The sequence below is a fragment of the Sodiomyces alkalinus genome (genome assembly GCF_003711515.1).
Source record: "Sodiomyces alkalinus F11 unplaced genomic scaffold SODALscaffold_1, whole genome shotgun sequence".
NCBI lineage: Eukaryota > Fungi > Ascomycota > Sordariomycetes > Glomerellales > Plectosphaerellaceae > Sodiomyces > Sodiomyces alkalinus.
Genome location: NW_021167079.1, coordinates 2,719,369 through 2,747,085, shown reverse-complemented (window position 1 = coordinate 2,747,085; position 27,717 = coordinate 2,719,369). Strand labels below are relative to the sequence as shown.

Sequence of the window (27,717 nt, the reverse complement as noted above, 5' to 3'; positions counted from 1 at the left end):
AGAAAAGGGCCCCCGGTGTATGGTAGCTTGCGCATGATTAATGTTTATAGGTAAAAGAGAGAGAACCCTGAAAAGCCCCACGCGACGACGATGAAATAAAAATCCCTGGGTAAATCCGGAAAATAGTCCTAATGGTACAAATCGGTCCCCTGGTCTCTGTTGGTAATACTCAGATGGATGTAATGGCGGGTTTGAAGGCCGGTCCTTGGGGCAGTGTTTTCCTCGGACAAGAGGGCAATGGGTCGACATTGAAATCCCTGGGCCATACCTTGGCAAAGGCAAAGACAAAAAAAAAAAAAAGGTGAAATGAACCGGGCTCATCATTTAGTGGGATTCCGGATAATGTCCTCACAGTTAGCGTCGAAACGGAGGTTGAAGAGACGGACACCCTGCATGAACCGCTCCGTCTTGTCCAATTCCCGCTCTCGACCGAAAAGGGTCTCGACGAACTCGACACCGGCGTTCTTGCCGAGTTGGGAGCCACCCTTCTTGGTGCTCGCAGCCTTGAGCATGGGCTGCTCACAGGCCTTGAGAAGCTTGCGAAGTTTGTCCTGGAGGCGTTCGCCGGAGTCGATAAAGTCCTCCATGATCTCCCGGTTCTCTTTGGAGCGAACTCGTTCGACACATTCCTCGGCACGCTTCACCTTGCCGGACAGCTGGATGAGAAGCAGCCAGAGATCGCCAGCCACCTCCGCAATGGGAGTAGATGGTCCATGACGGTAGACGGTCCAGTCGTAAATCCACTTGCCCAGGGAGTTGGCATCGAAAACACTGCCCAAGAGGAGAATGGGGTCCTCAGCCGGGTCCCAGTTCTTGAGCGAATAGCCGGGAGGGATGCGGTGTCGCTTGGCGTCAGCCTCTGTTGCCTTGGCTGGTGCTGGGGCAGCAGTCTTCTTGGCGGTGTGGGAGCTGGTGGGACGTGCCGTGGCAGGTCGCTGGGGGACGGTGGCCGACGATCGCCGGGCGTGGGTGGTGGGGGTTGCTCTGGGGCGAGGCTGAGGTTGTTCGTAGGCAGCGTCGCGGTCTTGGAACGTGTAGCCGCCCTGCGGGTACGAGTGGAAATCAGTGGAACGTCCACGAGAGGCGTGTAAATAAGAATCTTCGAGGTACGTCCTGCCCCCCGCCTGACGCGACTTTGCCGGGATGATGTAGGTCCGACCGTCGACCTCGATAATCTCGTCTTCATCGGAATCTCCATGGGGGGTGGAGGACCGGACGTAGACGAAGGAACGCCGGCGCTCGTCCCTGGGACGTGTCGGAGTGGACCACGAAGGCTTGCGCGAATGATGACCACTACTCACATTGGCCGTGGCATAGTAGCCATCGCTCGTGTACCGAGGCGACGCCGTCGGGGGACGAGGACTGTACTCGTTGAAGCCAGTGCTGGCGTTGCGGAAATGTGCCCGGGTCGCTGGTCGTTGTGGTGTGGCTTGTTGTTGGGCGTAGTAGGAGTGCGATGCCCGGGGCGATGGTGTTGGTGTGGCGGACTGGAAACGTTCCCGGCCGTAGTAATACTCGTCGCCGGGAGTCGAACTGGTGTACGGCGAATAGGCCATCTTCTCTTTATCCTCTTTCGTCGTCTTTCTTTCTTCCTAATCTCTTGCGATGTCCCTCGACACCCGCGAAAAATCTCGCCCGACTTCTCCCCAAAACGTCGTGTTATTTATGTGGTGGCTTTCGAGTCCAGTCCAGTCGCGCCGATGTCGAGGCGCGTTAGAATAGTGACACCTGTCACCTTGGTATGTGGTCTGAGAAAGGAGGGATCAAAAACTGTGGTCTGTTGCCGGACATGTCCAGATGTATTTTTGTGTCGATATCCTCCGGGGTTGGAAGGATTAAGGTGGGCACCAAACGAGGCCGAAAATCTCCTCGATGATGCTGGAAGGTGCTGGATGCTTCGGGAAAGCGGCCAACACGATGATGCTTCCCTTTTTCTTTTCCGTCTTCTTCTGTTTCTGCTTTGCCTGTCTGGGCTAACGCGCGAAGCGATTAGCAGTTGGTGCGATGTAAAATTGGGAAGAGGTTGTTGGGTTGGCAGAAGCCAAAAATTATGCGAAAGAAGAGTAAAAGTTGGGGGGGGGGTTCTGTGAGGGCGAGGCCTTTTAATATTGTCGCCAGATTTGTGGGTGCCGGACCGATGCACAGCGCCTCCTGATGGGGGGTGGGGTGTGGCAGGAAGAGAAATTTGTCTTGCCTAACATGGGTGTGCGAACAAGGGGTGTGAAGGGAACGCCAAGGGAGACCAGGGGCAAGGGGCCAAGGCAAAAACAGACGGAGCACAGCCTAATGGAGGCGGCCAGAGGGGTGGAGGGGTGACTGCAGGCCTGGGTCCTAGGTACTTCGTCCTGAACACCTACTCGGCCGGCCAGGTTTGCTGCAATGTGTACGGATAGCTCCCGTCTACCCGGAGACAAGGTGGGGTGAACGTATCAACATATTCCCCCCTTTACGGTGGAACGTCTACAACGGTTCGTACAGACCCGATAGGAAGAGTTTTCGTAAGCCTCTGCCGATTCAGCCACACGGTGCCAGAAGATTCTCTAAAACGGAGGGCGAGATGCCAGTGGATTAGACATTGACATTCAGCTTCCTACGACGTACGAATCCTATTCCTTACGCTCGTCGGTCTGCGTGGTGGTGTAATATCATATGAATAATGCGAGCTGACTCGCCGAAATTAGGTACTGTAGTTCCAATGAGGGGAATGGGCAGCACTTGGCCGGTGCGTTTTGGAGGTGTGGCTCCCCTGTCTACGATAGGAATGTGAAATACGCGCACAAGTTGGTCATCTTTTCCCCCGGAGTCGGGAAAGGCTGCGTGCGTCAATTCATCAAATATTACCTTTTAATTTTGACCCAGATAACACAAAAAGTCGGAAGAGGATTCCCGTCATCAAGAATGAACTGAGCGGTCTTGCGAGATTTCGTTCCTTTATTTCGTTCCTTTATCCGTTGCCAACCCCTCGGCTTTCCCAACTGCAACACGAGGGGCGGCTGGGTGGACAAGGGGGGTTTCCCCCGGTGAAGGTTGGTCCACCGAAAACTCCGGGTCCCAGGGGATAAGCGAGATTGTAATAAGGTGCCTCGAGGAGCACACGGGCCCCAACATCACCAGAGCGGGATCTCACGTCCCAGTGCCGCTTGAAAAATTTTCTCCAAGGACGAGCGACGCTTCTGATTGCCGCAATCACACGGCCCTGGACAGGGGGCATATCGATTGCAATTGCAAGAAATGCCCTCCCTGGGTCGCAAAAGCGTCACCTAAACCCAATCAGCTGGCGCCGACGGAATTGAGGCCCAGGCATGCAAGGGATTTCGTGGACTCGGAGAGAGTAATATGCGGAATATGATTCAAACTCGGCACGGCGACAAGAGATGAAGGCAGTGGCACGATATCTGCGCTGCCTTGTCCACGGACAGCAGAGTGGGAGGGCGGGAGGAGAGAGGGGGTTTCTATTTGGGTCGGTTCCTGCGAATTGCTTCGTCTCGACGAGAGTTCCTATGAAATGAGAGAACGAAGGTCGCCCGAGTTGTGCTCTTACGAATCCTTGTCGCCTCTTATCCACCAACGGGAGAACAAACTCTTGTTTGCACGCACAACACCAGGTTCGTGTAAAAAGCGGCCTGCGATCCTCCGTGAGGTACTTTTCGAGAGGGCATGCGAATGGGTCCCGGAGGTACCACCTTCAGATCCCTTGCCCTAATTCACACCACCAACCATGCAAAATCCGGATCCTCACGTTTCTGTGCCGTGCTACAAGAGTAGAAAACCCGATGCGGCTGGTAATTATCAGTAGGGACGGCATGAGACGTCCACCTTATACCTACGTACGCACGCACGCAGGGGACGACGGGAGAGCGATTTCAGTTCAACTTGACGCCGACGTACACGTACTTCGCAGATGTCACGGTGGCGGGGTAGGGATTTGGGTGGCCCGGGCGATGCTCAAGAATGAAGGACAGTAATTAATACGCGGAATACCTACACGTTTATGAAGCAAAATAAGGAACGGAGTAAATGTTCAGAGAGGGCGCATACGTAGCGCAGCGCGCAGCGGGAGGGGGATGGTTGGTGGAGAAGGAGGGGATGAGGGGTTTATGTAAAGCGTCGGCCTGAACAAGCATGGAATTAGGAAAGTGTGACGACGTGATTGACTGACATGATCATGATATAGGATGGATGATAGCAGGGTGTGGAAGGGGTAGGTAAGTATGGGCGGCGCCCATGATGATCTTCTTCACGAGACGTTCGGCGTTCCCCCATTTCGCTGCCGGTATCAGATACCTAAGGTAGGGGCCAGGCCGTACATGCGTACGTACGTACCTACGTACGTACATACCTTGTTCTTCCAGCATGATTCGGCGACATCGTACATACAACGTACGTTTGTATTCTTTACGGCGGCAGAGGCACGGTCCGAATCTGAGGGGGGGTCATGGACGACTAGCCGCTTCCCGCCCCCCTTCGATAGATCAGGTACATAGGTACGTACTACACTTTGCCACTTCGTCTCTGCCACGTGAGTTGCTGCGGCACTGATTCCTGTCACTCAGCGCCGCTACTGTGCCCAGAGTTGCATGAACGACTACGATATTGTGACATGCGATCGTACAAACTTTGATACGGTTCCTATACCGTAGTTGCGCCTTCTAGAGCCTGCATCGTGGACCAGGCACCGGGCTCTGCCTGTTATCATGCAACCAAAGCTCTGAAGGCTTGTCAAAGAGCGTGACAGGAGGACTTCATGAAAGTCGAATCATACGTCCCTAGGTGATATTGCATGCTTACATCCCATTTCGTGGAAGAGCACACATCTCAATATCCCTAAGGCCAGGTCTGTCTCTTTCACAGACTGATTGGAGGAGTTCGTCAATCACAAGGACGCTTGTGCATGGTGACGGAATAACCTGGGGTACTTGCAGCGGCTACCTTACGCACGCTAACCGCTAAGGACCCTTTCAAAAGTAGTCACATGGGCCCCAGATACGTACCTGAGCACCAGCAATCCAATCTTCTCCTCACGAAACGTACGAGAACCGCAGTAGAAAGAAGATAGTAGGCTTTCCGTCCTGTCCCAAATTGATGTTTCTAGTTCTGTTTGTCTATCGTTGACACAAGTTTTATCACTTAGTACTCTTTGCTTTTGGCAACAGAAGCAGGCGCCAGGGGGATTTCAGGAGGTTACTGTTGTTGACTCGGTACACCTCATGCCACGATACCTTTGCTCCTGATAATTAGAGCCCTTAGCTGTGTTTGCCTTCGTCCCATCTCGCCGGGTAGCTTTACCATACTTGGTTTAAATCAGCTGGGGTTTGTGATGGTCGGCCACATGCCATGCTGCTGTACCAACTAGGATTTGTGGAGCGTCGTATACCTGTACTTCGCAGACGCCAACGGTCCATCGTCGTGGGGGCGGGGGCGGGGGCGGGTCAATCGACCACCAGAGCTTAACACCTCTTATTTTGTGGTGTCGAATGGGGTTGACGTTAACAGCATCAAAGCCATAACGGCGTTGTAACGAAGATTCTGCGATACATTGCTTGTGTGTGGCCCCGTGGACCTCTTATTGATCGTACCAACGAAGTTGGCGACCTTTAACTTGGTCACCGGTACACCCTTGTCGTTAGTAGCATTATCGACCCGTCTAAGAAGCCTCGCCCCAGTCCCTCGACGACGTTTTCAGGCTTCTCCCAGCATACACTGTTCTGCGAGGCCCGAAGAGCGGGGTGTCTTTGAGATTAGTAGAGGCCCTACATCCTGTACGAATGAGATAGTCGCGAATACAGTCTTGCACACCGGCCGTCACTCTCTGCCCTGCTACTTTCTGCCCTTGTGCAACGACCGAACCCTCTGCTTTATAAGACATTGCTTTGTGAAGAACTTGTATGGTTGGTATAGTAGCTCTATGGAGTAGACGAGGCGAGTATTGAATTTGAGGAAGCGGAAATGCGAGAGATCTATACCTTTTCCTCATTTCCGTCTGGTGTTCTTAAAAAAAAAAAAAAAAAACCCCCCAATACTGTGTCTGTATTTCATTTCCCAGCCACGGAATTATAGTTTCCCAAGAGTTGAAATGACAACCAGCCACAGGAGTATAAAGTATAGAGGAAGCTACCTAATGCATGCACTAACAAGCTCGAGAGCGCCGCTAACCTTCACCAGCCCTAGGCAACTCTGCACCTACCGGCACTGCGCGCGTTTCGTACAGAACATTGCTGGAACAGGTCGGACAGATGTGGTCTTTGCCCGGCACCCTGTCATGCATCTGCATCCGCGGTCTTGCCTATTATGTTTCTACAGAATACTTCGTCATTATTGGCACACGCCTCGGTCAGCATCGGTGGAAAGAGATTATGGTACACCGAGGGACGCTGTCGGTACATAAGTTTTGAAGACACAGCCCTTCAGCGGGCGGACCGGAGTGTTTCTCCAGGCCTTCTTTCTCTCCATTGCCCACCAGGTCTTTACCAGCCGTACAGTACGGGTGAGAGGTAGTCAGACTGTTTTCGGGTCCCTGAATCCACTGCTGGCACGACTCCTGTTCCTGCTACCGTGTCTGATATTCGATAGCGATACACCACCCCCTTGTGGACCAGACCGGGAGCCCTCCTTCAGAAAAGAAATTGGACGGCCAAAATAATTTCGAGGCCTTCGTACTTTCACCCCCTTATCCCTGTAGACTCTGGAATGATGGCGTCACCCTGCTCCAGCCTTCCGACCTTTTAAGTGGATCCCAGACGGAACGCTCCAAGTCTTTTCCAGAATCCCTCAGGACGGAAGGCCAGGAGTGGCTTGTTTCCTATCCCCTGTCCACACACGCACGGTACGGAATATCGCCAGCGCTTTTCTTTTCCGTCGGCCATATTGCTCCCTTTGTCTTTCCTTCCCTCTTTTTCTTTTTTTTGTGTTTCTGTTTCTCCTTCTGGATGGCAAACGAGGGAAAAAAAATCTTCGCCGAAATTACCTCTCACTCAAGGTCTCCAGCCTCGCTCTATCTCAGTGCCCCGACCACTTTCTGTCCTCGCACCGAAACCCGAGGAGAAGGCGTTATCGCTATTATGACTCACATCACATGGATTTGGCGGGAGTTTGCCAGAGAAGGGAAATGATAATTAATGGCGAGTAATTTCCAGGGGGACGACATTTCGTCCCAATGCCATGCTGCATCGCTGTCCAACGCCAATCTTTGGTCGACACACCCTAGGGGAGTTGCGGGCGAATCGGACGACCTCAGCGACTCTCTGTCGACGCCTATTGGTCCCTGTGGTAGAATCTTGAACACGTCGCACGGCAGGTTTGAGACTATTCAGCATTTAGCGACCAGATCACTATTCGTCGTGGTTGTTGCTATATTTCGTGGATTTCACCAAAATAGGAGGGGAAGCTGTTGTATCATTGGTAATGGGATCCACGTGTAACGCACAAGCGCAACGCGGTTTGGCTTATGGTCCTGCGCAGTGATGTCGTTGCAGATGAGAGGAAGAAAGGAACGGGAGATGGCTGATGCCTACCGATAGTGGTCGTAATGGTGATGGTGGTGATAGCACAGAGTAATCTCTTTCCTGATGATCCATCCCCATGGTTCCTTCAACTCGGACGACGATACGCTTTGGCGTTTACAACTGCGTTGGCACCTTCTCGTTGGGTCTTGATTGTTATAAATGTGCCTATCACGGCATTAACTACTGGAAGAGGATTTTCAGCCAAGACAAATATGACATTCTGTGGTCCATCTTTCGCTGTTTTGTCACGAAGATCACCTTTGTTTCTTTTCTTTAGGGCCGGTTCCATCGTCTCACCGACTCGATTTTGATTTTTTGTTTTAAATTCATCGACTCACTCCTACCACCACGATCCTTTTTTTAACCCAAAGCTATCCAGTCGCATAGCCGGTCTTCCTGGGCGAGAATGCACCTGCAGCCGGAGGAGGGGTCCTGCTTCTTTCTTTACACTATCAAAATGTCCGCCCGGCTTATCCTGCGGTCTGCAGCGTGCATGCTGCCATGTACGGGTGGGCGTGTGTGAGTTGCAACTTGAGACGAGGCACACCCTCGTCCAAATTTATCGCAGGGATTAGATGACACCAGGACGCTAGGGCTCAGTGAAGTAAAGCTTTGCATGCGCCCATGGGCACACACACACACACACACACACATACATACCTCAAAACAGAGCATAACGGGACAAAAGGGGAGACTTGACATCGAATTTCTCTCTGCAATGGGAACCGAAACGGATGTGTCCTTCAAAATGCAGCGTAGTTGAGCCCTCAAATAAGTATCCAGACTAAGGGTACGGGAATAGGGAGCAGGAGAGGCGGCCCGAGCAGTATATTCACGGGCAGAAAAGACCACTACGATGACAAACCCCGGACACCAAATCCTTCTTGTCAGGGCCGGCTTCGGCCCGGTTTCTGGGCAGCAGAGGCGTCGACAGGGAAACCTGCAACGCACATCGTCCAAGCCTGCAGCCTGCGTGCTACGGAGTACAATGGCGGCAGGCATGGCGCACATATGGCATCTTCGGACACTTAAAGAGCACACAGCTATTGGCTCTAACCCGCTCGCCCCATTCGGGACGAGGGACCAAACCCTGCCAGACAAACCACACAATATCTTCAAAGCTCAAGTTCGATTTTTTTTTTCTGGTTATCATCATGGTCCGGCCTCACAGGCTCTTGACTTGTTTGCTGATCGGCCGGCTGGGACCGTCTTATCGCAAAAGCTCGAGTCCTACCAACGAGGTCGAGGAGTTGGTGGGAGAGCATCATCGCCAACACATCAAGCAGAGTTGACACCGCAGACACTTTCACCGACGAGCGGGCGCAAGCGATTGATAATGGAAAAGGTCACAGCGGAGGACCCGGCGGCCGACAATGCGGGCCTCCTCTTCCTCTGCCCTCCCGTCCACCCTTTCGCATTTCTCAGTTACACGCCTCTGGGTCGCGTTGGACACACGCCTACTGACCGATAAACTCCCGTCACCGCTTCACCTTCACGCACACGCCTCTCTCTTCTCTTTTGCGAGGAGCGATGCATATGAGCCCAGCCTATTGGGTTGGTCTCCGTGGGTTCCGTAGACTGCAAAACAGGCAGCTCGCAGGATAGGGCTGGACGAGCGCCGTGCCCTGATGGGGCTGTTGAGTCTCTCCAGGCATCCGGCGCGCTATTCCAGCAAATGGTAGTCACGAAATACCCTGGTAGCTGAGCTATATGCTGAAACTAAACACACAACAGGGCGTCTCCAGGACGAAGAAGCTATCACCGCCTTGGAAAAGACCAGAGTCTCGAGGTAAGGGCTTGTTCCGATTGCGCATCTTGTTGATCCGCTGTCGGTGCGGGTCTTGCAAGGCTCGGAAGCGCTTGTCCTCGAGAAAAATAGCCCTACCTATCACCAACCGTAACACAAAAGGTAACCCCAACGAAGGTGAGAGCAAGCCACCTAAAGCCACGTACCGGGGTGATGATCGTGGCTGTGTAAGCACGTGATGCTTCCATCATCGTTTCACGAGTCCAAAACCGAACATGTCGCCCCATCATGTGACTCGACCCATGGACCTCTCGACCTTATCTCCGGCTGTGTCTTCTCGAACGACCTTCAAAGAACGGTTCTCAACAACTCTGCATATCTACATCTACACCCTCCTCCTTGCCATTTTACTCAAAATCATTATCTCAACGAGTGACGCATGAGTGCAGCAGCTTGCATGACTTTCTCATTAAACATGCAGCTTGCAGCTGGTTTGGCGAGGTGGTCGATGTGGTCGATGTGGCTACGGTCGTCGGGCATCAAGGGGAACGAATAATCGCGAATTGGCCCTACCCCTCCAGTTCCTGTTTCTCTTTTTCGCACCTCTACCCCTCCCTCCTTGGTGGCACGACTTTTATTGCACGGATTTGACAGAATGAACTCGGGGTACTATTCATGTCGGTTGAAGAGAGCTACGGACAAAGCGACTGGGACTGCCTTTGGAAAGGCTGGACAGATTATTACCTCGTCTGTACACTCGACGGTACACGAGGGTGTGGTGACTCACCCTCCTCCGCTCATGGATAACGAAATCGAGCATCTGATTTGTATGACTGATGTTCCTATCCTTCACCCGGGGGCCAAGGGGGGTAGTGGGCATAAAGGAAGCCTGATGACTTTCCATGGCGTTGTCTTGGGCCGTGATAAAGACGGGAAGATAACCAAGGCACCTATTTACGAGACGTTGGTCGCTTGGGAAATCCTGACTTGGCCTACTTAGTACTCTGCAGCTTCGTATTGCTCGTCTCCTGACTGGGCGGCCGCGACTTGTCTGGCATCAGGTAGCCAAGTGACTCAAGCCCACGTAGACATAGAAGCCCAGTCAACGGCGAGCGGGCTGGGATCGGCTGGGATCGGGGGCTGTGTCAAAGCGGTGCCGCTCCGCCTACAAGCGGTCCTCTGCCTGTCCCGGGCTGCTTCTTTGGAGGGCATTCCCGTCTGTCCATGCACTGGCGCTTGATTCATTTGCCACTGAAGTCATCTCACCCTGAGCTTCCAGTTGGGTTATGGAGGCCTCGCTATTGTCTTGTCTGCACGACTTCGATCCGCGGGCATGGATGACACCAGTGACTTTTTCGGTGGAACTTGGAATATTGACACATGTTTGTCCCTCCAATACACAGGGTTTGTTTGTGTGAAGTAACCACATAGCTCCATTCGATTTTGGGCAAAGAGGAGGAGACCATCAATATGACTCTGGATCCCAGAGAAGCCGGCAAGGTTGCCGACTTCGGCGAACTTGGTAAGTGAAAGGTTCAGACGGCGTGACATTTCCACCCCTCCCCCCGGGGGGGTCGCTTGGTTCTTTGGTCTTGTGTACTCATCAGTGACAACAGCGCTAGGTTATTATTGATGGCAGTGAATGGGAGCGTGCTTCATCCTATCTAGAGATATCGATAATCTGGCTGACATGGGGCACTTGATATTGCTCCGTCAACTGACCTCTCAGCAGTTGAGTGCTTCTGGAGTCCGCCGGAGACAACCATACTGTAACATGGATAAAACAACTTCAAATTACAACGTTGATCGCGACAGAACTGCGAGGGTTCTGCTTCCGGAACCACTATTCAAACTGTCAAGTTAGACTGCTTCTAATCATAGACTGGAACCAATACTCAATGAAGTCACAAATGGGTCAGTGTTGATTACCGGCCCGTAGACTGTAGTCTAGTACGACTGGACTGACTTCTATTCGTTCGGTGGAGCTCATAGAAAGAACTGATAGAATCCGACTCGGTGTCGATTCGGAAGCCTGGTGCCCCGTAGCTTATAAGCCCAGGGTTACGGCTTGAGAAGTAGAAATGCAGCACGACTGCGGTACAGCTAACTATAGTCTCCCCCCAAACCAGGGAACATGGTTGTCTGCTCCGAGGTAGTGCTCTTGGGTAGGCTTGTATCTGTCTGTATCAGCTAGTCACAGCCCGTGGCGGCAAATCAACAGTCATCTCTTCTGGGCACTGGGGTTTCATGGTTTGAATTAGAAGACCGAAGATGCCTGGAAATCTCAGAGACCAGTGATCTCCCCTTCGACCATGGATTGGGAGAAAATGACTTTGGCTCATCACGGAAGGCTGGCATTAGAACGCAAACATATGCTATCATACACGCAGCGCCGTTTATTAACTGGATCTGTGTCGCCTGATGTGCTGATCCGAGACCTATACCGGGCTCTGACCACCAGGCAGCGTAATATGATGTAGTCTCAGCTTGGTCTTCAACGCTCAACCCCTGGAAATGTCGTTCGCCAGAAAGACCGAAAACAATAACCTAAATGTATCGAGTGGGAGATTAAGTTTGAAAAGGGGTTTGAGGATGGACAAGTGAAAGAATGCAGTGTCTGAAGAACCTTAGCCTTATTGGTAGGCAAACACTTACAGGTCATCCAAAAGGTTTATAGTAATGTTAAGCTGGACTGTTTCAACATGAGAGTAGCGTTGAAACTTGAGAGAGCTTGGTGATGGTGAGTCTGAAGTGGCGGTACAGGCAGCGTTGTGTTGCAAATAGAGGGTCAAAGGCAAGGCAAACCCGCAGAGGTCTGTCTGGGTTCATACGCTTTCAAGTTTCAGAGAGTTGTTGGAATGTGAATAAGATGACTTTCAAACTTATAAAGCTTTCTCCTAGGAAGTGTATGAGGAGGCACGTAGTCCAAGAACAAAGTCTCTTTTATCCTGCAAGTAAGTACCTAGGTAGTACCCATACTTTACATTGCCTTAAGTACGAATGCATCCTTGAGTAAATGTACTTTATCGTACACACGCAAAGGAAGACAGATGGAACTACCTTACCTACCTTACCTTACCTGTAAGACTGGGAATCAGAATCGAACTTTAAAGTTCTTTCCCCGAAGGCCACTGCTAGCTTGGCATGAAATATTTTGTGTTCGGTGTGAATTGGTGATGTAAGCTTGTTGGAGATGGTGCTGGAGTCCCTCAAGGTCCATGGCTCCATGCAACCCGCAAGTCGTGACATCATGGACCCTGCGAGTAGGCACGAGGCTTTCCACCATTGAACTCTTCACTCATTTCCCGGCTCATGACTTCCCTCATCCAAGATCCATTTGAGAAAAGAGGTCTGTTCATATTAACTGCTTTCCGAGACCAGATTCTTTGGATATAATTACACCATGAAGGGCACTGTTCAGAGGCTCCTGGTCCTCCTTGCCCTACTAACCCTCGCGCCCATTATTGTTGCTTCACTCTTTCCCTCAGATCAGCACATCATGTCCTCTAAGAACAACGACATGGTCGAGGTCCAGAAGCGGTAAGTCCCGCTCTTTTTTACGAACTGAAGAGTCAAGATTAGCAAGTGCACTTCCCCCGTGACCCTACACCTGACTTACATGGTTACACCCTTACAGCCTCTTCGACGCCGAAATCATTCCCACGGTCATCGACGTATTCAAGCCCATTATGGGCTTATCAGTCGAATGGGGAGGTTCGAAAGATGCGGCGTCCCTAGGAAATACCCTGGATCCCTCGCATCTCCAGTCCTCCCCGACAGCTCGCCTCGAAAGGGCCGATCCAGAAGGGGACTCCAGAACTGCGAGCATCCTACGCCCAGGCATGACCTACGTTCTAACCCTGACCGACCCCGATGCTCCCTCGCGAGATGATCCGAAATGGTCCGAGTTCTGCCACTGGATCGCGTCTGGCCTTGTGCCTCCCTCGTCTGCCAGTTCCTCGTCCCTCCCCCTCGCCGACCTGAAGGACGTGATGTCGTACAAGCCGCCATCCCCGCCTCCTGAAACAGGCAAGCATCGCTATGTTTTCCTCGTCTTTGTTCCGGCGAACGGGACCAGTGAGCCCCTTGACTTGTCGAAACCCGGCGCCCGGAAGCACTGGGGCGGTGATAAGGCAGGGCATGGGGTCAAAGACTGGGCCGACACCAATGGACTTCTTCCGATCGGTAGGTCCAATTCTGCAAGGTCCTCTAACGATCAAAGGTGAGACTGATGCTCTGATTACAGCGGCGAACTTCATCTACGCGCAGAACGAAAAACAGTGAGTCTGCACCAGGGAGGAGCAAGGTGTTTTGATATGCGTGGTTTATAATACTGGAAAGCGATAGCTGGGCCGGCTGGGTTTGGACATAGGGCTTATAAGTTGGTAGTCGATGGGCCAATGGCAAAGAAGGGCAGAATAATATAAGGACCCATGAAGGACAGCAACAAACTCATTTGACACAAGAAATTGGCTCCAGTTTGCAGTGTAAGGGACCGAGGACGAGATAAGAAAACGTGGATGGACGGCAGGCAAGGCTCAAGAGCGTCGGTTTTATAAAACCAGATCAAGGCCCGTTCTCCTCTGTCTTGTAAATATCATTGTACCCTCTCAAGCTCTGCCGCTCCAGATCCGGGAGGGAGTTCCCCTTGAAACGTTCAGGATCTAACGCCTCGCGCAGTCGCGTATCAATCTCTTCTCCCTCGATCAACTTGGAAATAAACTTCGCCGTGCCGGAGGCATGAGTAACCCAGACGGCCACAGCTACATACAGTCCCTTCACCGATGAGACCTCTCCAGCCAGCGGCACATTGTCAGGCGTCATGGAGAAGATGCCGTTGATCTTGTCCGCGCGAACCGCGCCTGGGAATTCCTCCCGGGTCGGATCTGGAAACAACGTCGTCGCGGCGTCCAGAGCCGGCTGGAAATCCCCCACCCAATTCCCAATCGCACTGCCGTCGATGGGCTTGTAATGCAGCGGCCGGTGGTCGTACGTTCCGATTCCGTAGAATGTCCCGTGGTCCCGAACGTAGGCATGGTGCTCGGGCCACCGAACAAACGGCAGCCGACGGAGGAGCGGACCCCGGACTCGACCGTACATGTACGGATGGCCAACGGGCACTACGGGTAGGGGGAATCCCAAAGCCGCCCCAAGTTCCTGCGCCCATATGCCCGTCGCCAAGCTGACGCGATCCGCGACAAGATGTTGGAGGCGGGAGTCGTCCCCGACCTCGACCTCGACACCGGTCACTTTTCCTTCGTCGATACAGAGCCTCTTGGCCTCTGCCTGGAGAAAGCGTACGCCCGCCTTCCTCGCCTCGTCTCGGTAATAGTTGGTAATGGCAGGAGCATCCGCCGTCCCGTCCGCGGGGAAATGCAAGGCGGCGTCCGAGTCCGAGGGTTTGACAAGCTGCGGTGCCAGCTCGGCCGCGTCATTGACGGTAATAATCTCCGCAGAGAGGCCACGCTTCCTAGCAAGCTCGCATCGTGGTTCGAGCCGGCGTATCCCTTCACTGCCGAACGCGACTTCGAGCCCACCGACGGTGCTGAAACAACCGGGGACCTTGAGATACTCGGCAACAGAGTCCCTGGCCAAGTGTGTGAGGACTTCGGAGTCGATGTACTGGCCGATGAAGCCCGGGGCATGGCCGGTTGATCCGACAAGCGTGTCGATGGAGCGGTCCACTACGGTGATGGATCGCTTCTTGCTGGACGACGACAGGAAGTGTGCTAAGGCGGAGCCGACGATGCCGGCTCCGATGATCAGAACGGATGCTTCGGCTGACATGGTGCACTACCTGTAACCTGACTCGCTCCGATGTAGAGTAAGTAGCTGTGACTCGTGAGCTGTGGACCTGTGGTGGTTCGATTATGCCCACGCCTTTGATGTCATGCGTGGGGCCGCACATTGCCCCAAACCGTGTCGACCATGGCTATGGGGTGACTGCGCCGACGTCGAGCAAATCCGTTGTTTGGTGCTTCTTTCGACACTGATAATGGAAGAAGAGGGGGAGGGGAGTTGTTTTCAGCCCCGCAAATAATTACCCGTTGACAAGGATTTGCGGATATGTGGGGCGTAGCTGGAATCTGATAAGATCAAATCTGGTATATTGATTGGCTCTTAGAATCAATATGATTACGTCACGTCAACTTGTTTACCGACCCAACCCACTCATCGTTAAGCTACCTTACTTACCTAAGCACCTAATCGAGTCCCAAACTTGATGTCAAGTCATGCCTTGATATTGCTCATCCTCTGTCTAACAACCGTCCAGAACAGGCCCCAGATAAACTGGTATTGAGGGCCGAGGCCGGGCTGAAGCCTGAGGGTTGCTGTGGTGTATGGTGGAACAAGAGTAGTAGAGTTGATAGAGGAGACGGTTCAACTTTCGAATCTCATTTCTGAACTTTATGACAACTGGAGTAGAACAAACATATGATAAAGTTGAAATAAAACTCTACGCCTCAACTCAGTCCCCGCGCCACCATGCGCGGCAGCAATCTTCAGTCTTTCCCCGTAAGCGGCCAAGTTACGATTATCAATATCAACGACGTTTAGAATCGCCCGGAATCACAGAGTGGGCAGTTACGTTCATAATAGCAGTGTGATGATGGGAGATGTCGACATAGTAGTCAGTCGAAAATAAGGACACCAAAGGCAGTCGCCACTCAACCAAAACAACACCCACATTATCACAAGTTCACAACCCATTAAAGTACCTTACTGTTAGAGATAGAATTCGCTTGGGGGCAATACAATTAAAAGGGAAACGCTCAAGCAGCTAAGTAAACCGGCATTATAAAAGTACCAATAACAATACTCGATAATAACCCCTCCTATCCGTCTGATCCATATTAATTAAGCAAAAACCCAATCGACGTCCGTTCCACTATGCGTTTTTGGATTTCCCTTTTCGCTCTCCGATTCTCCTTCCTCTGGATATCTCGATTAATCCCAAGCCAGTTCTTATTGATGGGGGTAAACCGGATGTTAGGCCAGGCCTCTTGCGACGACGGCTCTTGCGGCGACGAGCTCACGTCATGTTTTTCCCCTTTCGTGAACATCGTGATGTTATGCGAGGACGCTGGCAGCCGTGGTGACCTCGGGATTGCCTTGCGTTTGGTGAAGGAACAACCCTCCTTCAACTTCTTGCACCGACTGCAAGCGGTATTGGGCCTGGTTGGGTCTTGGAAGCACAAGTGGCTCTTGTTCGTGTAGGTGCACCTCACGCAGGGACCAGGAGCCAGGTAGCCTAATGCCTCGACTTTCGCGGCCATTTTGTGCGATTGGATCGTTGTCTTTGTTCGTTCTTTTTGGGGCTGGCTGAACTCTGCAGTGGAAGAAGCGGAGTCAGGGGTGAAATGACCGTCGGATAACATTTTGTTGAGAAGGAATGGGTCTGGGGAATATGGGAGTAAAGAGAGAGAGTGTGTGTCCGTGGGAAGACAGCTAACCAGTTCAAGTGATTGATTGACTTGGCTCTCTCTGGCCGTGGAGCAAGAGATCAAAAGAGTCTGACTATGTGGATTGCGCCTGGTGACTGACTGCAGCGGAAGTGTCCAAACGAGGTTGGCTGCTGGGAAGAAAAGATCAAGCGCTCTACGATGGAGAGGGCCTTCTCATATAGTTTATCCAGGAGAACAGATCGGCTCCAGTGGTTCGGGCCTCGCAAAGCCGGAATCCCTCTTCAGGCTACAGGCCGGACACGGGTTTGGCCTTCATCTAGGTGGCTTTGACATGGGGGCCGGGGTAATTGTATGGCGTCGGCTTGCGTGCTTACTTCGTGCCAATCTTACACACCCCCTTCGTCCCGGGTGCTCTTCGTGCCGGCATAAGTGTTGTCTGAACCCTTTCCCCAAGGTCTGGTGGGTATCGTGGCTTCGAGTCTAATACGTGGATGGAAATTCATGGAATTCGAGTTTCATACAGCTTACGGGGTGCATGGACTGAACGCATCGGATTATCCGGTGCCGTCGAGTGCCCTTGTGTATTGATATCTCGGGGACTAGTACAGGTTTTGCCGTGTATATTATACGATACTGATATGACCCCGGCAGTTAAACTTCGAGGCGTATGGGAACCGGTTGCGTGATACGCGATCCGATTCCCGATGCATAACAACCCGGGAGGCGGGGTGTGTGCGAGCCGGAGACCTGTGCAACAAGCAGGCACATTTTTACTAGAAGAATGCTGTTATTGGACCCGAACAAGGTCTGTCTTCCCTCGCCGTCTCGTCATTAGTGGTTTCTGACCTCGAAGGCAGTGGGGCTTTACACTGCCTGATGAGGGGCCGTATGAATCTATGGGGTGAGAGTACTAGGGGACGGGAGTCGAGAGTACCAAAGACTAGAGCGCTGTGGGACAGGGTCCGGGGCGAGACAGCACTAAGTTCCTAAGGTAGCAGTCAGACTATCAGAGTTCACGATGCTGTATGGCGTGTTGGCCGCCGCGTGTCTGATTACAGCATCCTTATTTGTCATCCGGATCTCCCTAGACACAGTAGGGTAACTTGGCAAGTGAAGGCCTAAGGGGCCTAAGAGACCGCACGAGAGAGTCGCCCGGAGCGTACATTCATTCCACCCCCTCCTAGCGGGAAATCACTCGGGAAAGTCTTACCGAGACACCCTCACAGCATAAGGAATCATTGGTTCCATCATATATCAGATACCCTAACAACGCCAAATACAAGAGACATAAATGGGACCAAAAGCAACACGTAAGCTACAGTCCATCCTGCAGTGTTAGGTTACGTATGAATGGGCAATTGGGTATGCCACGGATAGTATCTGCCAGGCGAAGGGAAGGAAGGACTCAAGGAGGTACGGTGTACCGTCTACTCGCTGCTATATACCGTGGCGCTCTACGGTACTTTACACGATCGCATCGTGACATCGTGAAGAACGGCCCAGTCCTTTTGGCTTTGGTGCCGACTGTATACTGTTTGTGGAACTTGGAAGACGAAAAGATCCTACATTCTCACATGAAGCATTGTCTGTCAATTTTGGGCCATTCCTGCTAGCTACACGGTACGTATTCCTCTACGAAACGTGCATGCTCAGATTCCTTAGGCCTCTTCCGTCTTCTATACTTTGTGCCGGTAGTTCTGCGTAGGGATCTGCTCTAAGATTTTACATAGGAATATCATAAAATGCCGCTAATAGGTACGAATAAAATTACTATCTACCTTAGAATATGCAGCTTTGTATTTTCGATGACCATTTCTTTACCCTACCTTAACTGACATGTAGGAGTTGAGGACTGCAATCACTGGAATAATTAGAGACTGGAGTTGCAACTGAAGTAGAAGTCGCGTATATGACGAAAGACGTTGTGTTAGCGTATCCGCATTCATAAGCAACCTCAGGGACCCGAATATCATCAAAGCAGTAACGGGCTTCTATACCACTCAGCCTTGATTGAGTTCAGTAATAAGTATGGTAAATAGGTCGTGAAACGCTGCCCTGATGCAGTCAATAGATATCAAGTACGGTACAGGGGATGCGGAACTCCCTGTGCTGCGTAGGTAGCTACGAGCGAACTCAATCATACTACTAGAATAGGACCCTGCTCCTACGTTTCCTAGCGCGTTGCCGGCTCGTTTAAACTTGAAAGAGCACCGTGAGCACGTTATACTGGACCCTGGTAACAACGCACATCGAACATGCCGGCGATACGTGTGTGGTGGCATCTGACAGCAGCTGTGGCAGCTGTCAGCACTGCCCCTAATCGGGAACAAACGATTCGTTACGCGTGAATGGCGCTGTACGAATATTACGTACCTTAGGCAACCAATTCACTGAATCTCGGGTATTAGGTACTCGGTGGCTCCTTTGGCTGAAACCTTCAAGGAAATACGAAGTTATAATAATCACTACCTTATTAGTTACGTTCGTTTGGACTTGCCGATTATAAGTGGGGCGTTGAACGAGTATTTCCTCGGAGCCTCTTTATCTAAAGTCCTCATATATGGACCGACGAGCACGGCTCCCGGTCTCGTTACCTTGTCCTAACCCGACTCGCAGTCTCTGGCAGACCCCACCGGCCGACATCGCCGAGTTCCAGTCGCCAGAGCTGCCAGCTGCGACCGACATCGTCATCGTCGGAAGCGGAATTACAGGCGCTGCCGCTGCGTGGAATCTTCTTAGTCGAGTGGAGCCAGCGGACCAAGAAAGCCACAATGCCGGGCTAGTGAACCACGCCACGCCGCAGCGCGTCGCTGACCAAACCCACGAACCCAGCCGCGTCGTCATGCTCGAGGCCAGGGAGGCATGCTCTGGCGCCACGGGCCGGAACGGTGGTCATACCAAAGCGGCGTCCTACCGCTCCTTCCTTGCCCACGCCGATGCACTCGGGAGCACGGAGGCGGCCTGCCAGATAGCGCGGATGGAGCTGGCCAACATTCGAGCCGTCCACTCCTTTGCCAGGGATCACGGCATCGATTGCGAGAGCCGGTCCTGCGGGACCGTCGACGCTATCTACGACCCGGACCAGTGGGCGCACGCCCATAAAGCGGCTGAAGCCATGACGAAAGCCATGCCGGGGGAGGACGCGTCTCGCTACGCGTTCCATACCCCGGAGGAGCTTCGTGAGCGGTTCCATCTCGGAGAAGGCGAAGTCTGCGGCGGCGTGGAATACGAAGCGGGAAGCATTTCGGCTTACCGATTTACCATTGGCGTGCTAAAGCTGTGTCTAGAGAGAGGCCTCAACCTGCAGACATTCACGCCCGCAACGCGGATATCCGCCATGGAGGAAGCGGACGATGAGGGGCATCGATGGGTGGTTGAGACCCCACGCGGCTCTATCGTCGCGAAGGAAGTGGTTCTGGCCACCAACGGGTACACCGCCGCAGTGGAGCCCCGGTTCCAGGGCGTCATTGTCCCCTTGAGGGGCCAGATCACAGCCCACCGTCCTGGGTCCGGTATGCCGAAGGAGGGATTGCAGGCGACGTACAGCTTCATTTACCGGGATGGGTACGAGTACATGGTGCCCAAGGCAGAGCGAACCAGCCACGCTGGCGACATCGTTATGGGCGGGGGGCTGGTGAAAGCACCCGACTTGGGCCTCGACGAGTATGGCACAACTGATGACTCGGAGTTGAATCCTATCATCAGCCACTATCTGCACGGAACCACGCCTCGCTACTTCGGGTCCAAGTGGGGAAAGGACCACCCGGACGGGCGTATCCGCAGTGAGTGGACTGGCATCATGGGATTCAGCCCTGACGGCTTCCCCTTCGTTGGCGAGATGCCCGCCCGGCCGGGTCTATGGGTTTCTGCCGGTTTCCAGGGCCATGGGATGGTCTTGTGCTGGCTATGCGGCAAGGCGCTCACGGAAATGATGGCGGGTCGCGATGGCGAGGAGCTGAGGGCTTGGTTTCCGAGCGCTTTTCGAGTGAGCGAGGAGCGTTTGCTGAGACGATTCGACGGGGTCCAGCATACGCCAGTCGGTTCTCGCACAGGCCCGAGACATGAAATGAGAGAGGAGTAGCGGTGTGTCGTCTGGACTCTCCTTTGAGACAACTTGGTAGTAACCTTCACACCCGCACGATTATTAATTCCACCTGGCACGCCCAAACCGCCAAAAGTACGCACGATTTGTCGGTTCCGTCATTCCGGTCTGGGCTCTGGCCCCCCCCTCTAGCTGAACCAGCCTGTCGGACTACCCAACCAGATGATGGTCTGCCACGAGAACCGGACCAGCGGCCCCGGACACCCTACGCCGCGGTGCTGGGTCGGATTCGTGTCACAACTATCGCTTCTTGTCGCACTTTCTTCGGCCCAACCCCTCGCTGCTCCATGGCAGGGGTGGATGCAGAGTCTATTCACGGGCCTACGGGTTTGGTCCGGGATGGCTTCGGATCCGATAATATCACGGAACAAAAAGACGGAATGCAAGCCATGAATGAATGCATGGGCGGGGATGTCTTTTGACACCACCAACGGGCTCCTAATCCATGTCTAATCCATGTCTGACCGGGGGAATTCCCCGTCTTGTTCCGCCACATCCTTCATATCATGGCGACATACAACGTATTGCTCCTCTCATCCGGGCAAGCAATTTTACAGCATGCGGGACACATGCAATCCACGCATCCTGTTGTCTCGACGCATTGCTGCACCTACGCCAGCCTGCAGCAAACCATTGGGTCTGTCCCTGTGGAGGCTGTCCTGGGGCTCTCTGGGACGGCCGGTTGCGGCCAGACGACGTAGGTATGGTATCATCCAATTAAGTACGCCGGGGAAGTGGCAGGGAAATACGCTCATACAAACCGAATAACCGGGCCGTTTTTGACTTGATCTCCTCTGGGAACGGCACGGGATGGAGGTTTCCCCCCCTTCCTTCACGGGGGGGGTTTTTTTCCCTCCCTCTCTTCCCTCCTCCCCCTTCGAGGCCACGAGGCCACGAGGCCACGAAGTAGTCGAAAACCATGTAATCCCAATTGGGCAACTCGTTTTGTATCGCATCGACAAGACGTGGTCGGGCAACCCAGTCGATCAAGAGGGGAAACTGTTTCGTATGCATGCATGGTCGGGAACTCATTCGTCTTGTCCAGCTATCAACGCCCGTTGGGACCGATAATAATAAATGCTGCAGCAGGATGGTTTCCCCTTCTTTACTTTGCCGGACGGGGGTTTTTTGAGGGGGATTCCCCGCCCAGGAATGATTTTATTCACACGGGTCTGAACCCTCCCCCGTCGTTCTGGGCAGGTGGGTAAGTGGGAGAATTGACCTGCAGATGCGCCCGCGGCATACAATGGGACCTCGACGATCAGCGTCATATTCTCACATTTTCTCCCGTGATGGCGTTGGCCCGTTCGGTTCAGTTCACGGCCCATGGACGTAGACCTAGGTTTTCTCCGACAATGAACGGTGACCGGTGACTTTGCGGGGCTCAGCATGCATGCAATATGCTTTTCCCAGATATCCCGAAGCATACAGTGGGTGGTACCGCTGGCGATCCCACCGGGACTGTCGCTCCCGCTCACAGACAAAATTTCGCTCCTGGGTCAACCGGGTCAACGGAGAGACGAGACCTCATGAGATCACTGAGGTTTTCATCAGCCGTCGGCGATAATGTCGGCGGAAACCCCACGTAGGTTAGGTACGTTGTATGAAGCTTATCCATAGATTACATATTGATCGGCCCCCTCCATGAGCGACCGTGTCTAAGGTAAGCTAAGACTTTGTAGAAGAATCTTATTTCTTGGAAACCGCTTGCAGATTTCGCGGTACGAAGTACGGATAGGTACTCAGAAGGTACAAGGTAAGGCAGTGACCCAGTGACCAGGGTCTGTTGCTGTCTCGGGGCTGGCCAGCGGGCAGGGGGGCAGTAGTGTAATTACCGGGTAAGGTAAGCCAAGATACCGGGATCCGTTTTAACGGGCTTTTTCTTTTTTGCTCCTTTTTTTTTTTTTTTTTTTTTTTTTGTTTCCTTCACTTTTCCTCCCGCGTACCGTTTGGATATTTCACCTCCCCAAGGTGCCTGTCTACTCGCACCATTTACTCGGGCAGGGCGGCAAGGGAGGACCCTTATGGATCGCAAGAGCGACAAGAAGTAACTTCGTAATAATCGACGTCCCAACAGCCTGGAACAGTCTCGGGAGGCCTGAAGCTCCCCCGATGAACAGCGCGGTCTCCTAACTTTCCATATATTTCTCTCTCCGTGTGGTGCTCCTCCTCGCATGCAAGGGAGGGAGGGCTCCTCTTTTCTCATTTCGTCACTACCGTCGCGATTCCAACGTACACACGACGTACACAACGTCCTCTATTTATTATTTCCGTGCATTAATAATTAGGACATAACCATCTTAGGAGCCTGACAAATTTACTTCGCCACGACCTTCTTATTCGCGTCTTTCTATATTTCCCCGGAAGCGGTATAGTATACTTAGTTAGTATGGTTCGCTGGGTGAACAACACCACTGTATGGATAGGCATTCAGGGCATTTACGGCATTTAGGTAGGCCTAGCTGGTTGCATCCATCCCGAAAGCTGGTCCCACCTATCAGCCAACAGCATTTTCTCTCTTTCCCTACCCCCCCACCAACGGACGACCCCCATGTCCTTGTTGTCTCAGCGTCCGGTTGCCATACTGATTACTTTGTACACCTATGGCGGTCAGAAACGTTAGGTCGTATACAAACGAGAATAAGTGGCTGAGGATAACAGGGGACCCTAGTGAGTATAGATGTATCCGAATATAACGAAAACCTGTGTTTTCCCCTATCTCTCGGTCAGGAATCGTTCGAACCAAACTCTCAAAAGCTCCTATCAACTACGAGTTACCTCCCAAGCAGCGTCGACAGCTAGCTGCCTTAAGCTCTTCCCTGCCTATCCACTAGCACTAAGTGTTTCGGTTAAAAATATCGTGTATCGTGAATCCGGCAATAGCTTCAATTATCCTAACGTTAGCCTCGTGGCGAGATATGCTTTTGTATCTATTCCTATAAAATACGCGGCAAAGTACGGATCGAGAGTATAAATCCAATGAGCGATCGAGACGTGGGGCACAGTCTCGAGCTACCTCAACGTTTCCGACATCTGCATAGGTGCCCTGTACATACAAGGTATTTCGGACTTAAGGAAGTGCGGAGTACTTTCCTCCTCAGCATGCATGCAGTCGGGTAACAATCCCAACCCGAAGCACCCAATCGTCAATCGTCAGTCCGTCGGTTCAGGCGCCATCGTTCCTTTCTCTTGGGTCCTCCCCCACCCCATGAGGCCGGCTGGTCGGTCGTCTTGTTTTGTCCCAAAGCTTCGTCATATACGGTACCAAAAAGTCAACGCGTCCCAAGGATAAGCCAGATGGCGCCGTCGCCTTGGTAGGCTGGCCGGGAGACTTAGGTACCTTAAGGTAGACTTGCGGTAGTCTCCACAGCGGAGTTCGCAACGTTGCCGATCCGGGGCACGACGTAATTACTTGCTTATCACCGTCTGTATGGGTCCTTGGTGGTAACGCACTAATTAGTCCACATACGTACGGTAAGGTAGCCAAAAGCGCAGGTGCCTCCAGTGCCGTCTCGGCCAGGAGGGGTTAAGGGGACCAGCGAGACGGGTAGGGGGGGTCGTCTAAAAGCGCCACATCACCAAGGTACTCACTCCCCACATACTCCCACCCTGCAGGACGATGATGGGTCAAGAAGAAGACAAAAAAAAAAAAAAAAAGAAAACAAGGGGAGCAAAGGGGGAAAAAAGGGAAGAAAGGACCGGAAAAAGCCAGGCTTGTCTGTAAGTCCTCCTTTGACCCCCCACTGATTTGATCCAGCATCTTCGGTAGGTATCATATAGTGCGGAGTGCCCTCAACCATCCCCTCGGGAACGAAGGCAAAGGAGAAACCAGGACGAGACTAGGCTACCTTACGTTAAGGATACCTATTCCCCACATACTGTAGCTTGGTTCACTCTGGTTCGACCCATTCGATCCTCGACCCGTCCTCGACCCCATTGTCTATCGGCTCTTCATTTCCCCAATGCGAACTTTTTTTTCCCTCCTTCTCCTTACAGTTCATCATTGCATACGACTGACTCCATTTCAGGTCCCTGGTTTCGTTGCCTGACTCTTATACGCTCCAGTCACAGTGGCGCACGTCGATTTGGATTTTCCACAAAGTGTTTTAAAACAACTTCGTGGGTAGATGGGTGGATGCACACATCATTAGCACCCACTGCCTGCAACTCAACTGCCTCTCACACACGACTCCCCAGTGCAAGCTTGAGTGCATAGCACGACTATACACGTCGCTGGGCTGGGGCCGGATCAGTTGACCAGTTGGCCTCGCTCTTACCCCACGCAACCCAGGCCAACAAAAAGCACACTGCCCATCATTTCATGATGCTCTGTTGGCAAACTGGCACAGGTGTCCCAGACGATCAATGAACTGACTGACCACGCCTGGTCCCGCAAAGATGAACTCAACCACAACACCCGACTCTGCCTGCACAGGCAGAAGTAGCCAGTCCATGTATTCTCAGTCAGACCAAGGGGTCCCTGACACCTCGGCTTACCCATTTCCCACCGACATCTGTACAGCAAACATGGCGCGCCAGGAATCGCCCGAGAAGCGGCGTCGGGTTGAGGCCACATCGCCCACGTCGGGGTCCGCGTCCGCCGGGGCCAGCTCTGACACCTCGCACATTTTGGCAGCCTCGCCCTCGGCCCTGGAAGCAGCTGCCGCCGCCGCCTTCGCCTCCCATGTCGACCACGACCATGGAGCCGACACGGAGAGCCTCACCCCGAGCGTCCGCCAGCATAATTATGAGTACGGCCTGCGGTACCACGGCTACCGGCCGGGCCTGTACGCCTTTCCAAACGACGAGGCCGAGCAGGAGCGCGACGTTATCATGCACGAGCTCAGTATTCTTTTCTGGGAAGGGCGGCACTTCCTCGCCCCGGTGGAGAAGCAGTTGGAGATGGGAGGCCAAGTGCTTGACCTAGGTATGTGGGAAGAATTTGCATCCCTCTTTTTGTTGGCCGCGCGGATTTATACTGTCCCATAACTGGACGTTACTTCTACGTTTTCCCGTCCTCGATAACCCGGAAAAGAAAAAGAAAAAAAAGGAAAAAAAAAAAAGAAAGAAAGAAAGAAAAAACCCACCCCCAGGAAATCCCGACGGAGCGGCACCGGCTAACTGTTGATTTTGTGTCCCAACTCTAGCAACCGGTATTGGGATCTGGTGCGAACAATGTAGGTACCATTCCACCCCGTTGGGTCGCTCCCCGTTCCAACTCCCCGTTCCAATCCCACCCCCTTTTTCCTGCAGCATCCCCATCCCACCTTTAACTTCCCAACTATCCTCCTCTTACCGAAGTTGCCACAACGCCACACGCATCAATCCACGCCAAGAAATCACTTTACACTTACTAACCACTCATCTCTGTCCTCCCCGTGCAGTGGCAGACAGGTATCCGCTGTCTTCCTTCGAGGGAATCGATCTGTCACCCATTCAGTCGGGCGAAGTGCCTCCCAATGTGCGCTACTTCGTCGACGACATGGAACACGAGCAAGGGTGGAACTTGGATGGGAATAAGTTTGACTTTATCCACCTCCGACACACCCTTCACTCCGTTCGAAATATGCCTGAGCTGTTCCGAAGGGCATACGAGTGAGTTTTTCCCCTTTTTTTTTCTTTTTTCTTTTCTTCTTTCCATTTCTTTTCACACACACACACTATCTCTTTCCTCCCTCCCACCTCTTACTCTCCATCGATTTTCTCTTCTTGGCGCTGTGCACCCAATAGCCCTAACCGCCGCATGCCACAGACACCTCAAACCGGGTGGCTACTTCGAAGTCCAGGAAGTCGAAACCAAGGTCCGCTGCGACGACGGCACCGTGCCGCCGGGCAACGACTACGCCCTGCGCGCCTGGCTCGACGCCGTGGCAGCGGGGCTCCGCGTGCGCGGGGGGTCGGACCTGCGCGGCATCTCCTACGCCACCGCGGAGATGCGCGCCGCCGGCTTCGAAGCCGTCGAGGAGCTGTCCCGCAAGTGTCCCGTCGGTGCCTGGGCCGCCGACGAACGCCGCCGCGTCTGCGGCGGCTTGCTGGCCGAATCGCTCATTGGCGGCATCTGGGGGCTCAGCGCCCGCCCGCTGGCCGCCATTGGCTGGACCCGTCCGCAGATCGAGATGCTGCTCGTCACCGTGCGCGACCACGTTCGCAATCCGCGGCACCATGCTTACATGAATTTCCTGACCGTCTATGGGCGGAAGCCGCTCCGGTGAGGACGGGCCCACCTTGTATCCGCGGGGGATGCCGAAATGGTATGGTGCAGGTGTCACGGCGTTTTTTCATCGGGTTGTTGTCTTATTCCTTGTCGCCCACTCGCCGTTATCGGGGACCTTCCCACGAGGGAGATGAATTAAAATAACAAACTGCAAGATGGGGATATAAACAACGGCTCTATTTTTGTATGCCCTTACATAATATATGGGACTGGAAAATGCCGGAATGGCAAGATTTACGAGGAATGGCTTTTGCCCTCTCTGGAAGCAACACAGGGACGGCATCAGCTATCAGCGTCTTGTGCTTTATGAGCATATGACGGAATGATCACAACGGTACGGCGATGGGGGATATTTTACCTTATTGAACATGATATCTTTGTTGACAAGTCGAGTCTTGTATGGAAATGGTACTTTTTATAACACCGTCGGGAACTTAGTGGTCGTTAAGAGGGAGGTTGTATGTAAAGATGGCTACTTGTCGAAGGCGGCCTGTGAATATAAACCTATCTCGAATAAACAGTGACCGAAAATTGTGGCGGCGTATGTCTGCAATGGGCCACGGTAAGGTCCAATACCGGGTTCTGAAATAACGCGCTCGTATAATTATGAGGTTGTTGATTGATACCTAGAAGATGTCGCATTGGCACGAGCCTCGGGTGGGCATTGTCAGATAAAGGGTAGTCAAAATCGTCACTAAAACGGTCAAATTGATTGAGGCACTTGTGTATAATTATAACTGTGTTAG

General features: G+C 52.9%; 9 protein-coding genes across 9 annotated transcripts; 5 read left to right on the top strand and 4 right to left on the bottom strand.

The window, feature by feature from the left end:
• Positions 1 to 277: 277 nt before the first annotated feature.
• Positions 278 to 2,041, bottom strand: SODALDRAFT_326696 (hypothetical protein). The gene has a single exon (XM_028610233.1). The coding sequence runs from the start codon at positions 1,554 to 1,556 to the stop codon at positions 321 to 323; it is 1,236 nt and encodes a 411-aa protein (XP_028470339.1). The 5' UTR covers positions 1,557 to 2,041; the 3' UTR covers positions 278 to 320.
• A 5,931-nt stretch (positions 2,042 to 7,972) lies between these two features.
• Positions 7,973 to 12,498, bottom strand: SODALDRAFT_354689 (hypothetical protein; the record flags this gene model as incomplete). The annotated part of the gene is made up of 21 exons (XM_028613753.1): positions 7,973 to 8,050; positions 8,368 to 8,442; positions 8,512 to 8,592; positions 8,672 to 8,732; positions 8,813 to 8,911; positions 8,999 to 9,165; positions 9,230 to 9,328; positions 9,456 to 9,472; positions 9,558 to 9,595; positions 9,680 to 9,772; positions 9,893 to 9,918; positions 10,037 to 10,161; positions 10,253 to 10,389; positions 10,419 to 10,613; positions 10,649 to 10,840; positions 10,972 to 11,016; positions 11,376 to 11,439; positions 11,542 to 11,586; positions 11,634 to 11,757; positions 11,952 to 12,068; positions 12,382 to 12,498. 21 exons carry the CDS (start codon positions 12,496 to 12,498, stop codon positions 7,973 to 7,975), a joined length of 1,995 nt encoding a protein of 664 aa, XP_028470338.1.
• Positions 12,499 to 12,652: 154 nt separating this feature from the next.
• On the top strand, positions 12,653 to 13,533 carry SODALDRAFT_266628 (PEBP-like protein; the record flags this gene model as incomplete). Its single annotated transcript, XM_028607498.1, has 3 exons — positions 12,653 to 12,789; positions 12,887 to 13,434; positions 13,496 to 13,533. The coding sequence occupies 3 exons, from the start codon at positions 12,653 to 12,655 to the stop codon at positions 13,531 to 13,533; spliced, it is 723 nt and encodes a 240-aa protein (XP_028470337.1).
• Positions 13,534 to 13,572: 39 nt separating this feature from the next.
• SODALDRAFT_326692 (FAD dependent oxidoreductase) lies at positions 13,573 to 15,232 on the bottom strand. Its single transcript, XM_028610232.1, has one exon. The coding sequence runs from the start codon at positions 15,034 to 15,036 to the stop codon at positions 13,816 to 13,818; it is 1,221 nt and encodes a 406-aa protein (XP_028470336.1). The 5' UTR covers positions 15,037 to 15,232; the 3' UTR covers positions 13,573 to 13,815.
• Positions 15,233 to 15,480: 248 nt separating this feature from the next.
• SODALDRAFT_354686 (hypothetical protein) lies at positions 15,481 to 17,729 on the bottom strand (the record flags this gene model as incomplete). The annotated part of the gene is made up of 9 exons (XM_028613752.1): positions 15,481 to 15,571; positions 16,120 to 16,648; positions 16,769 to 16,825; positions 16,892 to 16,941; positions 17,046 to 17,111; positions 17,177 to 17,254; positions 17,345 to 17,402; positions 17,502 to 17,565; positions 17,673 to 17,729. 9 exons carry the CDS (start codon positions 17,727 to 17,729, stop codon positions 15,481 to 15,483), a joined length of 1,050 nt encoding a protein of 349 aa, XP_028470335.1.
• A 668-nt stretch (positions 17,730 to 18,397) lies between these two features.
• Positions 18,398 to 20,736, top strand: SODALDRAFT_319185 (FAD dependent oxidoreductase; the record flags this gene model as incomplete). Its single annotated transcript, XM_028609436.1, has 3 exons — positions 18,398 to 18,410; positions 18,727 to 18,772; positions 19,272 to 20,736. The coding sequence occupies 3 exons, from the start codon at positions 18,398 to 18,400 to the stop codon at positions 20,734 to 20,736; spliced, it is 1,524 nt and encodes a 507-aa protein (XP_028470334.1).
• Positions 20,737 to 20,828: 92 nt separating this feature from the next.
• On the top strand, positions 20,829 to 21,229 carry SODALDRAFT_17600 (hypothetical protein). The gene has a single exon (XM_028607025.1). The coding sequence runs from the start codon at positions 20,920 to 20,922 to the stop codon at positions 21,148 to 21,150; it is 231 nt and encodes a 76-aa protein (XP_028470333.1). The 5' UTR covers positions 20,829 to 20,919; the 3' UTR covers positions 21,151 to 21,229.
• A 4,345-nt stretch (positions 21,230 to 25,574) lies between these two features.
• SODALDRAFT_326690 (hypothetical protein) lies at positions 25,575 to 26,094 on the top strand. Its single transcript, XM_028610231.1, has one exon. The coding sequence runs from the start codon at positions 25,591 to 25,593 to the stop codon at positions 25,744 to 25,746; it is 156 nt and encodes a 51-aa protein (XP_028470332.1). The 5' UTR covers positions 25,575 to 25,590; the 3' UTR covers positions 25,747 to 26,094.
• On the top strand, positions 26,077 to 27,428 carry SODALDRAFT_326688 (hypothetical protein). Its single transcript, XM_028610230.1, has 2 exons — positions 26,077 to 26,352; positions 26,510 to 27,428. Exons 1-2 carry the CDS (start codon positions 26,240 to 26,242, stop codon positions 26,967 to 26,969), a joined length of 573 nt encoding a protein of 190 aa, XP_028470331.1. The 5' UTR covers positions 26,077 to 26,239; the 3' UTR covers positions 26,970 to 27,428.
• The last annotated feature ends 289 nt before the right edge of the window (positions 27,429 to 27,717 follow it).